The 16254-nt window shown below is 36.4% G+C and overlaps 1 protein-coding gene across 1 annotated transcript; it reads left to right on the top strand.

Moving 5' to 3' along the window:
* Window positions 1–14599: 14599 nt before the first annotated feature.
* LOC149150376 (uncharacterized) lies at window positions 14600–15617 on the top strand. The gene is made up of 2 exons (XM_089445117.1): window positions 14600–14721; window positions 15407–15617. Exons 1-2 carry the CDS (start codon window positions 14600–14602, stop codon window positions 15615–15617), a joined length of 333 nt encoding a protein of 110 aa, XP_089301243.1.
* Window positions 15618–16254: the final 637 nt, after the last annotated feature.

Below are 16254 nucleotides of genomic sequence, written 5' to 3'. Positions count from 1 at the left end.
TATTTTTTATAGTTTATGATATTGATCACAATGATTAAAAGTGAGCTCATTATAACCTATCAAAAGTCTCAAAACCCATCCTAAAAGTACCATTAAAAATGTGTTTGTAAAAAAAAATATAAATAGAACTTACAAAAAATCATTGGCACTTGTGTTATGAAACTATCTCACAAAAAGATAGATTAATGCCTTAGAATTCAGCCTCTTCGAGGGGCAACCAAGCCGGCCTAACAATTTTCATATTATTGACTTTTGAGAAGGAGAAACGTGCATATTAAATTTTCTTGAAATTGGCTTAAATTAAAGTGCATGTTTCCTATATGTTTTTGTGGTGTAACATGTCTGCTATCTTTCATGTCCCATCCTAAAAGTATCATTAAAAATGTGTTTATAAAAAGAAAAAGTTCATTTTCATATTATAGACTTTTAAGGAAGAGCAAGGTGCATATTAAAATTTCATGAAAATGACTTAATTTAAAGTGCATGTTTCCTATATGTTTTTTTGGTGTGACATGTCCACTATCTTTCATGTGGTTGTTCAAGGATTTAATTATTATGTTGGCATAATATTAAATGAAGTATATTAAGAGAATATGATTTGTGGTAGATTGAACAAGGGTATGATGAGGAAGGTTAACTATAATTAACATTTACTAATTTGTAAGTTAAGTCTTTTTAATTCTAGTTAAAATTGTGATCATCTTAATATCATTACTAGTATATTCCGATTAATACATCACTTTCCAAATAAAGATGTGTGAATCCTTATATTTTCTTATAAAATCTTAGAGTACAATAGAAAAATACACAACTTTTAGCATTTTTCTTATTCACTTCAATGAATTCGACTTTTTCTAACAACAATATAGATTTTCTCTTTATAAAATTTGTTCTAAACCTATCTCCTTCAACTTATGCATAAATAATATTTGAAAGAAATAACAAATAAATTTTAAATAATTTAAAATGTGTAAAAGAATGACTATTTATCAACAATAGTGGAAAAGTCATGTTCATGGGTTCAAGCACCATTGTGATTCACATCCTTTTAGTAAAATGCACATTTCTTTTCAAATATTGGCTGAGAATTAGTTTAGGGTTTGTTCAACTTTTCCATTGACTTACAAAGATGTAGATATGACCACCACTTTAGGGAGGATCAACAAATCTTAGAGTAAGTTTCATATGTCCTTTAGCTACTATTAGTGCATGAGAGGCATTTTTCTTGCTTGTCCCTAAGCTAGATTTAAAACTCTTCCTTTCATACAAGCTTTGAATTATGAAAGTTGGCCACTAGTTTCCATAAATTAGTATATAATGACAATCTATGAAGATAAATATATAAGGTTTATTTTGTAGGGTTTAATTGAATGTAATGCCTTATATGTACAACCTTTTGTGATTGGGAGGTAGTTTTGACTTAGTTGTGGGATTTTTCATTTTGGATTCTAGTTTGGTAATGCACTTGTTTTTCCACTCCATTTATTACATTCAAACTATAAATGGGCATAGCAATAAAAACTTATATTTTGGAACTGTAGGGATTAGTGTATTATTAATTTGTACTTCCTTCTACCATTGATTACATATATGTACAAATTATTATGAAATATCAATGGGTGTGAGATTTTGGGGTTTAATCAAAATCCCTTCCCTAAAAATATCGATCTTGAGGCCTATGGGTTATGGCCCACAAAACCTATCAGAAGCATACATGAGGCTAATAGCCTTTTAAATCGTGGACTTACATATATCGGAGCCACCATACTGCACTATCGGTAGCTTTTACTATCGGGAGCGTAACACATATCGGGTCTTAGCCTTAACCCTTCTGTGGAGCACCTGGAAGGTATGCTTTTGACAAGCAATCTAGTGGTTTTTCAATAATACTTGTAACCTTTTCTGCATTAGGAATTCAAAGAAGATAAAGGATTTTGATAAAATGTGCAAAAATAGACAAAGGAAGCTCAAGTGCTAATAATTGACGTTTTCTATGCAGGAAGACGTGCAAGCAAGGAGTTCCCACCCAAAAGCGAGAAGCAGAGGAAAAATAACTGTTGTTCCTCCAGTAGGGAACCGGATGCAGACACGATCAAGCAGAATCAGAATTGAATAGTCCAGGAAAAGAATGCGGGATACCGGCTCGGTGAACGCAAGAAAGAGTGAACGATTAGCGAATCCCTCAGGATCTTCGATCCTGAGAGATCGTTGCTTTACTTATCTCTGATTATCTAGATATCTCCGTCATTTCTTTTATATAATGGCACAACATCATTAAGCAAAGGACGACTGTTTTGTAATTTTACAGTTCCAGAACAAACTTTAATCATTGAGTCTCACTGAGACCTGATTTTGTTATACTTTTGTGAATGCGATTAATATAAAAGACTTGGTGTTTATTCCGTCTCTGCATCTGGAGTAATCTAAGGCAGTGTACCATTGGCAGCTAAGGTCCCGGCTCCGAAGGACACTTGCTTTTGTATCATTATACGGTGACTTGCGTGTGGTTTGTTTATCTTTATTACTTAGCAGTCTGATGAATTCTTTATATGATACGCTATGCTCTGTTATGTTTAATGAATGAATGATTTCTCTATGTAAAGACTCTGCACTGTATAACTGGATTTACACAGGGTCGAATTGTATCTTTATTCAGCCATTTCTGTAACAGAGTACAGGTATGAATGTTACTGTCATTGGATTTATGTGAAACAATATTTGTGGGATTTGAAGAGTAGCGTCATTCTGTTTAGAAACATAGTTGTATCATCCAATACTCTCAGATTGCTATATTAGTGTAGAACATGTACATACAGGTGATGGTTGTTGTTCCATAAATCATTACGGATTGCTGTTCCATTTGATTACTGCTGTTCCATTTCTGTTTTGCTGTTCCAATTTACTTTCCGATGATTTATTTACCTGCCTTCGTTGTTTTGGTGTGAGAGAAGGCCTAAGGCTGTAGTGAGCCTCAGCAAGACGCTGCGTAGCTCCCAGACCTATAAGTCCATGCTCTAATTCCTCTTCTTCAATCAGTTTCTAGAGGGATGGGTTAGTGTTTCCGTACCCTTGACTGATCAACTGTTTTGTGTGATTCCATCTTTTAGGTTAGTTTAGTTACAGCTTAGCATATGTTTTCCTTTGATCTTCTCAACCCTGTACTACTGAGCATTACTCGGACAAATAGCCTCGGATTGAGCTACTTCTTGTAATAACAAAACGTTCCCGGATTGACTTATTAATGTGGAATAATTAGCGGTGTGAGAGACCCTAGTTACAGCTCTACATTTTGGCGTCGTTGCCGGGGAAGGAGTATAGCCATTTGCCCTTTACAGAGTAGTGCGCAAAGCTGCTAGGGGGGAGTTGGATTTTAAAAACGGAAGGTAAGAACCTGCGTACGGAGCATGTAAAAGCCCTGCTCCACCGTCCGCTCTCTTAGCAGAATTGCTGGCTGAATAGGATTTAGTAGTTTTTAGAGTGCATGACTAAGCAGAAAAAGCTAGAAAAGAATATCAAACCTCTAGTCAAACCTGAAAAAGCCAAAGGACCGGTGACCCTTGGCCGAACAACCTTCATAGACGAAATCTATAAGAAAACTGAATCTCAGCCGTCAGTAGGCCTCAGAAAGACTTATTCTAAGCAGCCTACTAGCTCCCTTCAGGCTACAACATCACCATCTGGAGCCTACGCTGAGGTGCATAGTCGAACTGATGAACAGGACTTCCAAGAAATTGAAAATTCTGTGTCAGAACGGCTGCAAGAAGGGAATTTAAGCAATCTTTGTGAAGGAGAAGGGGAAACAGGGGGAATAGAGGAACCAAGGTCTCCTTCTAGGACAATCCAATTGTTAAACATCCCAGATAGGGGGAGCACGGCCAAAGATAACCTTGAAGGCACCCATTCCCTCAGACAGAAATCCCAGATAAGGGAAGTGTCATTAAAATAGTTCCTGCCAAGGCCGTCCCTTCTCAACCGAGGAATACCCTCCTAGAAATTCCAGAAGGATATTGGCACATATTTGATCCAATGGCGCAGAATCAGCCAAATGCTCAAACTTCTACATTGCAATATCCTATAGTAGATTCTGCTGCAAATGCACCCATGAAAGCAATACCTCTTCAACACATCCTGACGTTTCATGGACTTACATCAGAAGACCCCGATGCATTTTTATTTGAATTCGATGTGCTATGTAGAGGGTACGATTACACCACTGACCCCCAGAAATTAAAGCTGTTCCCCTCCACTTTAAAAGGAGCAGCTCTGAGATGGTTCATGGGTTTAGGTGGTGGAGTCATAAACAACTGGGAGCAAATGAAAGAATCCTTTCTTAAAAAATATCAGGATTATTGTAGGTCGAGAGAGCTAAAAGATGAAATTTTCCAAATGACGGCCAGACCAAATGAAACTTTAGAAGAATACGTAGAACGTTTCCAGTATAATTTACAGAGATCCCCCTATGCATCACTACCTCTGCCCGATAATGTGTTGAAAACTGCATTGATTAGAGGAATGAAAGAACAATGGATTGAAACATTGAATATCATGGGAAAAGGGGATATTTACCAAGAGAATTTTGCTGATATCATTAATTTATGCATCAGGAGTTCAAGAGGCAGCACAAGGATAAAATCAACAGAATATGATAGGTTTGTTAAAGATAACAAAATATCAGCAGAAGGAGTAACACGTGTGGAACTAGGGAATTTATTAGAAAATTTTAAAACTGATATTCTGGGGACATTAACTACTCAGCTTGATATTGTGCAGGCTAAACAAAAACAAATGGAGGCGAAACAAAATCTGGCAATTTTCTGCCCCCGATGCAGAAGAAAACACAGCCACAAGGAATGTCCGCTAGATACAGTTCAAACATGTGCTATCTGTACGAAAGACCACCTTACTGAGAGCTGCCCCTCACTTCTTGGATTGAAGGCAGTATACAAGGAAGCAGAAGAAGAATCAGAACCAGCATACTTTGTTAACCAACGTCGCCAATGGCAACCTCGGCAATTTGGTATGTTTTCTGACCCGACCTCTTCTTTTCAGCCTCCGCAGTACAATGCTCAACAATATGGTATGTGGAAAAACCAATCTACACCCCCAGTCCCGAATTGGTCATCACAGCCGTTTCCTTCTCCAAATCCATGGATGAATGAGACAAGCCAATTCGGATGGCCAAATTTTCCTTACACCCCACCATATTGGCAGAATAACTCATACCCTCCGCAATGGATTCCCCCTACTTCACAAAGTTCGCCCTGGCAGACAAATTGGCCAAGATCGACATATCAGTCAACAGGAACTATTCCACTCCCTCAACCGACTCTGCCAGCCTTACAACAAAACCCCCAGTCTAATCTAAGGCCGCAACTCCCAGCCCAACCCAATCCTAATCCTAATAATAGACCAGTCCAATCCCTCCAAATTATAGAAACATCAGAAACTGGACTTGACCTAAGGGAGTGCAATGACCTTCAGTTACGATTTGGACGTATCATAGAAACAGAGGGAGACAAAACAGTTCACATTGAAGATCAGTTACCAATAGAACAACCACCACAACAAGAGGGTGTAAATAAAGAACAGACCCATCAACAAACAAATACATCCTCTCCTCCTTTCCTGGAACGATTAGTCATACCACGACCAGTACAACATCCAGACTTTGACATTCTGGGAGAGTTACAAAACTTGTACATAAAAATTCCATTCCTCCAAGCCATTCAAGATATTCCCATATACGCAAAAACTATAAAAGAACTGTGCATAAAAAAATCAAGGAGGAATATAACCACTAACCCAAGAGTCCAAGTAGTCGGCACCTTATCTGATTTATTATCGGGAAAAGAGACACCTATCAAATATGAAGATCCCGAAAATCCAATTGTGACTGTCCAAATCTATGGCCAAACCCTGACTAATGCTTTAGTTGATCTAGGAGCTGCAATCAATATTTTGACAACCTCTACCTGCCAAAAACATGACATCACATCAGTAGAACCTACTTCTACTTTGCTAGAATTGGCAGATCGATCTGTAGTTCGACCAGAAGGCACTTTATACGATGTCATGGTTTCTGTAGACTCCTGGGAATATCCAACTGATTTCCTGATAATTAACCCAAAAACCCGACTGGATGGACATCCGCTAATATTAGGAAGACCTTGGCTTGCTACTGCCGATGCCTACATTGGTTGCCGGCAGGGAAACATGACTATAACTAAAGGACCAGATGTTAAAAATCTAGTTCTATATCCTCCATCATAGCCAAGCCTGCCAATGATCAAAACCAATCAGTATCCTGTGTCATACCTTACTAACAATATCAGATCCCCATTGACTATACAAAAGGCTTTAGATTTTAAAGATCAAATAGAAGATGATGCCATCAATAACTTCATTAGTCAAACTGAATCTAGATCTCACACACAGTGTTTTATGATAGAGGCAGCATTTGATAGTGAGCTAGAAGAAGAGCCTTTGAAAGACGCACATGACCAAACAATACCAGTGACTGTTGTTGCCAATAGCAAAAGTAGTGGAAATTGAACCTGGTAAGGCCCTAAATATCAACGCCAACCTTACACCAGACCAAGAAACAAAGCTTGTAAATCTGTTACGAAAATATCAAGGAGCATTTGCGTGGGATTACCCTGACATGAAAGGGATCGATCCCCAATTATGCACCCACCACATCTATATAGAAAAAGATGCAAAACCTGTTCGTCAGCCGCAAAGAAGACTTAACCCCCATCTAAAAGAGGTAGTAAAAGCCGAACTTCAGAAACTTTTAGATGTTAATTTTATTTATCCCATCTCCGACAGTAAATGGGTCTCTCCCTTGGTGGTGGTACCCAAGAAAAAGGAAAAGGAGGAGGGCCACTACAGCAAAAACCCCGAGGACAAGAACCCGTTTTGTTGGTCGAAACCCCATCAGGAGACCTACTGCCGAAGAACAGTTTGCTGTTCCAAATTATAATGAGGAACAGGCTGTTGTTCCGAATAACGTAGAGGAACAGACTGCTGTTCCATCTGACCCTGGAGAACAAACTGACATTCCAATTAAGGGAGAAGAGCAGCAAGATGTTCCAATGGCAGGGGGACCTCAGCAGCCTTTCATTCGTGTCAAGAAGGAGAAAGAGAATAAGGAGACCCAAACAGAGGCACCACCCTCAGGGGTTATTCGGGTTCTGAACTCTAAACAGCGCAATAAAAAGCTGCAGGCAAAATTCCCGGCCTCTACGGCTCAATGGAACAAGGATCCAAAAACGAGAAACTTGCACAGGATGATGAAGCAAGCCCAACAAGAAGCTGAACAACTAAGAGAGCAAGCAATCCCCCGGGAGAAATATGAAGAATTACAACAGCAACTTCGGAGTATGAGTCAATCGAAAAGCCAAGCCTTTGAGGGGTGGCAGAAGGAACAAGAAAAGGTTGCTAAGGTAACTCGTCGATTAGATAGTGTTGTTAAGCAAATGGACACTGTGTGTTCCTTATATAATGACGTTTTGACTTGTAGGGCCCCTGCTAAAAATTATGCTTTATTTTTGCTTGAAAGATATTTGAGATTGAAAATAAAAGTCGTTAGGGCAGGAGCACCTATCCACATCAACATTGTTAATGATTTTATAGACTGTTGCAAGCATTATGGGGTTAAGGTTCAAAGGTTATTGTGCGAGTTTTACTTGCACAACCTTGTGCTAGACCAGGAAACTGATTTAAATCCTGGCCCTTTTGTTGGCGATATACAATTCCAAGCCTTCATCTCATTTGGGGTTAATCAGCTGAAATGGCTCAGAGCTTATAACACCTTTCAGAGACAAGAAAATAACCTAGACTTGTGGATACAAGCTGAACCTAGAGACCCAGTGACGCTATGGAGAGAGCATAGGAGTCTTATGAGGATCCCAGGTGTCATTGAGATAATAGGACCCCTGCACGAAGACTTGATCCGAAATGGTCTGGAATATTTCCTGACTATTAAAGATCTTGCCCTCGATGCTACAAAATTTCGATACCGGACCTCTAGTCCAAGAATCCAGCTCAGGGAACCATTCGAATATGAGAATTTTGAGCTGGCTGCCAGCCGATTGAACCTTTATGGGGAACGGATTCTGCAAGCAGGGCCATCCTGGTTAGGGTATCGATTTCGCAGTCCAATTATTTGGCACCCTGCACCCGGATATCAGGCCTTGTATGAGATGCCTGCAGATCAAATAGATCAGTTCTTTGATAATCTAGTTGCTCATCACGGTTGTCGGCCTCCTCACGAGATCCCTTCTCCGGCCTATTCTCTCACCGCCTTGCATGTCAACTACAATGTTTTCATGAGGCCATGAAACAGGGTAAGCAGGGGGGTGTGTGGAGCACCTGGAAGGTATGCTTTTGACAAGCAATCTAGTGGTTTTTCAATAATAATTGTAACCTTTTCTGCATTAGGAATTCAAAGAAGATAAAGGATTTTGATAAAATGTGCAAAAATAGACAAAGGAAGCTCAAGTGCTAATAATTGACGTTTTCTATGCAGGAAGACGTGCAAGCAAGGAGTTCCCACCCAAAAGCGAGAAGCAGAGGAAAAATAACTGTTGTTCCTCCAGTAGGGAACCAGATGCGGACACGATCAAGCAGAATCAGAATTGAATAGTCCAGGAAAAGAATGCGGGATACCGGCTCGGTGAACGCAAGAAAGAGTGAACGATTAGCGAATCCCTCAGGATCTTCAATCCTGAGCGATCACTTCTTTACTTATCTCTGATTATCTAGATATCTCCGTCATTTCTTTTATATAATGGCACATCATCATTAAGCAAAGGACGACTGTTTTGTAATTTTACAGTTCCAGAACAAACTTTAATCATTGAGTCTCACTGAGACCTGATTTTGTTATACTTTTGTGAATGCGATTAATATAAAAGACTTGGTGTTTATTCTGTCTCTGCGTCTGGAGTAATCTAAGGCAGTGTACCATTGGAAGCTAAGGGCCCGGCTCCGAAGGACACTTGCTTTTGTATCATTATACGGTGACTTGCGTGTGGTTTGTTTATCTTTATTACTTAGCAGTCTGATGAATTCTTTATATGATATGCTATGCTCTGTTATGTTTAATGAATGAATTATTTCTCTGTGTAAAGACTCTGCACTGTATAATTGGATTTACACAGGGTCGAATTGTATCTTTATTCAGCCATTTCTGTAACAGAGTACTGGTATGAATGTTACTGTCATTGGATTTATGTGAAACAATATTTGTGGGATTTGAAGAGTAGCGTCATTCTGTTTAGAAACATAGTTGTATAATCCAATACTCTCAGATTGCTATATTAGTGTAGAACATGTACATACAGGTGATGGTTGTTGTTCCATAAATCATTACGGATTGCTGTTCCATTTGATTACTGCTGTTCCATTTACTGTTGTTCCATTTCTGTTTTGCTGTTCCAATTTACTTTCCGATGATTTATTTACCTGCCTTCGTTGTTTTGGTGTGAGAGAAGGCCTAAGGCTGTAGTGAGCCTCAGCAAGACGCTGCGTAGCTCCCAGACCTATAAGTCCATGCTCTAATTCCTCTTCTTTAATCAGTTTCTAGAGGGATGGGTTAGTGTTTCCGTACCCTTGACTGATCAACTGTTTTGTGTGATTCCATCTTTTAGGTTAGTTTAGTTACAGCTTAGCATCTATTTTCCTTTGATCTTCTCAACCCTGTACTACTGAGCATTACTCGGACAAATAGCCTCGGATTGAGCTACTTTTTGTAATAATAAAACGTTCCCAGATTGACTTATTAATGTGGAATAATTAGCGGTGTGAGAGACCCTAGTTACAGCTCTACACCTTCGACCACAACACTTTACATAATGCAAAGAATGCACAGGAAATTTCCGTTTAGAACCAATGCCTAGACCTCAAATATTATAGGCCCGCCTTTATAACTATCGTCGGGTCCGCTCCTTATCCTATCGCAAGACAGCAACACCACTCCACCAAAACTCCAATTGTCGATCCTTTCGACAGCCCAATCACCAATTGGTCTATTGGTGACATCGCTCATTAGCCATCGGTATTTCCATTGTTTCCATCCTTTGACTTCCCGATATGTGATTAGCAATCGGATCTGGACCGTCAATCTAACGTCAGATCCAACGGCTGTCGCTGAATCACAATATCGCAATCGCCATTTATCATTGGTTGATTCCGACAACTCATAAGGAGTTCTACCGATGCGATAAAGGTTGATCTAGACCATTGATCATTCAATCCAAAGGCTCCTGTGTGTTCTCAGTCGTTCCTTCTTTATCTTTGGTCTCGCTTGCATTCGTCCACTGCTTGATGGATCTATGTGTTTAAAACATAGTTCTCTGCCATATCTGCATTCGCATCATAACTTCCACAACACGGTTAACCCTGTTAAATCAAAGGGTTACCATCATGCCTGATGGTTGATCAACACACTCAAAGGTGGGAATTGAACCCGCAACACATATATATGAAACAGAGTTGGAAAACCATTAATGCATATATATATATATATATATATATAACATAGACAACGCACATCAACACTTAAACACACATATATTATATAAGAACAACACAGTTACAATTGCTAAGGCATTTCAGCCTTAGAACAGAGTCTCTCTCGACTACATTGTAAACACTCTACTCTCACAGTATTCTATCTATTACTCTGTCTCCCCCTCTCTTCAAAACACGCAGGGTCATATATATAAGAAACATTGTTGGATTATTGGATCGAATCACAGAAAGGATCTGATCATATCCTCTAACAAAAAGCGCTTAAATATCTCATTACATGCATGCATACAACACATGGCAGATTACATTTAGATCAAGTCTTTGAGACTTATCGCTTCCATCTTTAAATCTATTTTAAAGCAGATTTTTCTCCTTGTTTTGCTCCCGTGGTCCATGCGCTCCTCTTTGCTCCGCTTCGGATTCCTCCCTTTGACTAAGGGTGCTGGATGCTCCTGCATCAAATATCACCTCTCAATCATCCTAAAAATATAAAAGACATCGTTAACTTACAAATGCATTTGTTATCCCTTAACTCTCTAGTTAGCCATGACTATGAAAATGACATATATGATCATTCAGTATGAAGTATATGGTATATAAACAAGAGCCAGGAACTTTGTAATTGTAGTTTCTTTTAATGGTGCATAGTTCGTGCACTAGGCTCTAACATATTATATTATCTTTATAAGGGTAATCTTTAGGATATGCTCACCATTTTGAGGTTTCATGTAATAAACGGAGGTCTCAATAAGCTCGTGGAACACGAGTATTATAACCAACTCTTAGGTCATTGCTTTTAACCCAAATTTTATCCTAGTCTTACAATCATATCCTAGTTGAACAAATCCTTGAAGTGCTGCAATATCCCACTCGTAAGTCAAACACTCCATTTATAAATATTGTGTGGTTGTTTGGGGTGATATGCATTAAATGAATTTCAAAAGTAGTTGTTATGGATTTATTTACTTGTTTACAACTAGCCTAGTCCATGCCCTAATCTCCCTTATAGATCAATGATTTCTTTTGCAATCCCTATGTGGTGGTTTAAGGATTTGTGTATGGCCTATGAGTGTATAAGGATCGTATACAAGGAATTTTCCTACATGAAGATTACATTTTCAATATATACCTATACTTGGCATCTCCCACCTTTCCACCACTGAAATGATTTTTACCCCATTGATGATGCAAGCTTGAAACTTATGTCCCATTACAATGACATATTGCTTCCAAGATTTTATGAATTACTAAAATAACAAGATCATAAATTTAACAAGAAAAAATATAAATATGCTCATAAGCATGTTTATTTTGGAATTGGGTTTCTATAATTTTAATTTATTCGTGTGAAAAAATTGGGTGGACAATGGAAATTTAGCCTCAAAATGAGTTAGGGGCTTCTTGAAAAAGTTATTTCAAATTTTTTATTTAAACAAATTAAATTTGGGTTGGAGTTATGAATTTTGGACATGTCATATTAGTAATCCAGAGAAATGGCCTTTGGTAGTGTAATAAAGCTTATTTACAAGTTACATATTTTTTTAATGTATATATGTGCAACTCATATATTAATTTTTTTTATATAATTGATAATAAATGTTAATAATAATAATAATTTAAAATAAAATTATAATTATTTTTAATTTTGGTAATGTGAGCTATCTCATGACCCGCGTGTTTTGATGCCTATGCACAGTTACAAGCCATTTAATTTATATAATTGTGATACTCTTAATAGTATAATTTAACTTTCATAACCAAGATGGAATTTGACCATGAAATTGCCCACATGGTGGTTTAGCTATCTAATATAAGCAAAAAAATTGGTCAAAATAATCAAAACAAAACATAAACAACCAAATTGATCAATGTTTCAAAAATGTTAATGAGAGTAAATAAATAAATAAATAATCATATCGATTATTTTCCAGAGTAAATCACAAATAGATTTTCAAGTCAACATGCTTCGAACCACTTACTATGGTTCATCATCAGGACATAAATAGATAGCTTAATAAGAGATCTAATATATAGTAGAGATGCAACTGGTAATCCCAAGAGTCAAAATGTTTTATTAATATATTTATTCATTAATCCATTATTTAATCATAAAGATGCAAGGCATAACACCAATAGTCATATGAGATTGATTTTCATATGAGATTGTTTATGTTCAACACAATTTCATATCAATATGGATCACAAAAGTCTAAGATCTACCAATAGTTATAATATTTTATTAAATTATTTATTTATTAATTGATAAAAAAAAACCTTAAAATGAGAAAAATAAAAATAAAAGAAAAGCCATGAAAAGAGGGAGCTCTTAAAGAATCTGAATAAAAAATCTATAAATGAAATGAAAATCAATAAAATTAAATTAAATTAAACAAAAGAAAAGAAAAAATAAAAATAAAAATAATAACAATAATATAAAAGAAGCGAATATTTATTTAATTTATCTATAGTTAAATGAAAAGTAAAGTTAGATGAAAAATACAAAGTTAAAATTTGAAAATAATCCTAAAAGAAAAACACCATAAAACTAGGAAAAAGTATTAAAAATCAAATAAAAAAAGAATAAAATTATAAATTATAAATAAATAAAGTAAAATTACCAAAAGTCAAATGATAGTATAGAGAGAATTAGAAAGAAACAATTGACTGGAATAAAAAATATCAAATAAAATAAGAAATATATACCAGAACCATAATAGAATCAAATCAAACCAATTAAATTATAAAGATGATTAGAATTATAAATTATTTTATCTTAAAAAAAAAAAAAAAAAACTTAGGAATAAAGAGAGGAGATCCAACAACAACTTAACTTCCAACCATCATTCCTATTAAGTGTATTGGACCTTTTTACAATCAATGTGATGGAAGTGATCAATCTTGGTAATCATGTGGGAGTCCTCAATAGTAATGCGATGCTTAGTCTTCTCTGCATTAGTTCTCTACAACATGTTGTTGAGGAGTTAGTCCTAGAGTGTTTTATGTCTGCCGCATTGCTTAGTCTTCTCTGCATTAGTTCTCTACGGCATGTTATTGAGGAGTTAGTCCTAGAGTGTTTTATGTCCGCTGCATTCTTTAATCCTTAATTAATGGAAAGATGAGGAGTTAGTCCTAGAGTGTTTTATGTCTGAGGCATGTTGTTGAGGAGTTAGTCCTAGCATTCTTTAATCCTTAATTAATGGAAAGATGAAGAGTTAGTCCTAGAGTGTTTTATGTCTGACACATGTTTTTGAGGAGTTAGTCCTAGAGTGTTTTATGTCTGACACATGTTGTTGAGGAGTTAGTCCTAAAGTGTTTTATGTCTGCCCACATGTTCTTTAATTAATAAAGTGACCAATTTCTCCAATATAAATAATCACACATTAACAATAAATCAAATACACACTTTTCAAATCTTTGAAATTCCCTATGTGTTTGATTGATCTAAAAAACTACTAATTATATTAAACACTGCTAATTATGTTAAAATCAAATACACACTTTTCATATCTTTGAAATTCCCTACTGCTTGATGTAAAAAACTACTAATTATATTAAACACTGCTAATTATGTTAAACGCTCTCAAGGTAGGAAAAATCATCATTCTTCACTAAGATATAAGAAAATGACACCTACGGACCATTCCCAACAATATCACATCTACATATCCCATGAGTATGTGCACGTGCATCTATATTTCCAAGGATATTGGAGAAGACATATCTCGTTGGATCGTCTCAAAGCGCACATCAGTTAATGGAGGTGCTACATTCACGTAACGTACAAAATCTTGGTCAAGCTTTGACCTTGTGAGCTTCCATGCTTTTTCACTTTCTTTAAACAATTACTATTCGCCCATATTTTGCATCGTATTTTCCTTTTTTTTTATCATTTTCCACGAGTGGTTTTCGTTTTCAGAAAGAAGAAACTGGGTCGGTTCGTTGATCCCATGGGATAATATGAAGGGAACTGGGACTGAATATAGAGCTTATAATTCCCCATTTAAGGCATAGATATATGATAGATAGTCAGGCGATTGATTGATCGATCAGTTAATAAATTGATATGGCAGAAGGAATTGGGAATCAGGATGGTTGTGGGAATTTGGAGGAGAAATATGGAGTCAGAATCGAGAGGCGACCCTCGCAGTCTCGCTTGTCTGGACTCGATATCCGCTCTTGGCCTAAGTAAGTTCCATCTCTTCATTCCATTCCTTGTTATGTTCTTACTGATCAATATATATAGCTCCTGTTCATGAAATTATGATGGGAAGGTACATCTGTTTGTCCAGGTTCAGGTTGAGGATCATATGAATGCATAGAGTTTAATACTCATGAAAAAATTATGCATTCTCTGTAATGAATTTTCTTCCCAATCATGTATATCGGTTTTAGCTGAAACATACGGCACATGGGTTTGAAAACTGAACTCAAAGCATATAGTCTACCCAGTAATGGTATCTGAATTTTGGAAGTTTTTCATGGTGATTTATTTGGTTAAACTTAAATGGATTGGAGAATTTAAGAATATTTCAGAATATGAAAGACAAAAGAGGGAGGTCAAACAATAGATTATTCCAGTAATATCTTGTCAAATTTTGAAATATTTCTAAAATTTGCTATAAAGATAAAAATGGCCAGGTATTCTGCTCAAGCCATACAGTTTAATATTGCTATCAAAATGAAAAATGGATTTTTAGGAATAAATATTTTGAAAATTTAATAATGAATATTTTGAAAATACATTTTTTTAAAGGATGTTTTTAATGAAGGGTATTTAAACTAAAAGTTAAAGTTAACTAACTAAATACCCACCAATATGAAGGACGGCCAAATCATTAAGCAAATTCCTTAACTATTTTCTGTGTAACAGATGGGCATGTCCTCCAGGCAAGTTTCCCCTAAAATTCGACGCAGAGGAGACATTTTACCTTGTGAAAGGTAAAGTGAGAGCATATATGAAAGGATCTTCAGAGCAGTACGTGGATTTTGTTGCAGGAGATTTGGTGGTCATTCCAAAGGGGACAAGCTGCACATGGGACGTTTCTGTAGCAGTGGACAAGCATTACAAATTTGAGCATTGACTGGAAGTCTTTTTTTCAGCAAAAACATAGATTGGAAGTCTATCAGGCTGTAATTCAATATTCGTCACACCATACTTTCCATGGAAGAAAAAAACCTAGCAATAACTGTAATTTTGGTGAAGATTGGTAGAAATGTGGCACTCCTTATAATGTAAATCCTAACGTTTGAAAGTATTTGTCACGGGTTGCAAAATTGCAAATGAACAGTCGTTTTTATCAAATAAAAGCAAACAAGGCTTTATGAAGCTTAAGGTTTTGCATTGTTGTAGGGTTTCACTTTTTTGGATTTTTTATAATTTTTAGTAGCCAACTATGAATGGTGACTTGAGACTTGGTATTATGACACAATTAGGGTACTTAATTTAATTAATTTTTCTTTACATTGAATTCCAACATGTTTCTCCATTCACACGCTTTGATGAGATGTTTTCGAAACAGGAGGCCCTATAAAAATGAGAGTTAGAAGATTACTTGATTTATAACTCTTCTATGCTTGTAGAATTGGCCAATAAAGTTGATCTTGGTGTAACATTCGAACAATTAAAGTCAAATCATCATCTTATTATGAAGTAATGAATTCTACAAAAATAACTACCATAAAAACAATAACGAGTATCATAAACCAGCGCAAGTCTTA

Source organism: Pinus tabuliformis, chromosome 9 (assembly GCF_031772625.1).
Source record: "Pinus tabuliformis cultivar Carrire ecotype Pingquan chromosome 9, CPIR1, whole genome shotgun sequence".
Taxonomy (NCBI): Eukaryota; Viridiplantae; Streptophyta; class Pinopsida; order Pinales; family Pinaceae; genus Pinus; species Pinus tabuliformis.
This window is presented reverse-complemented; position numbering and strand designations above follow the sequence as displayed.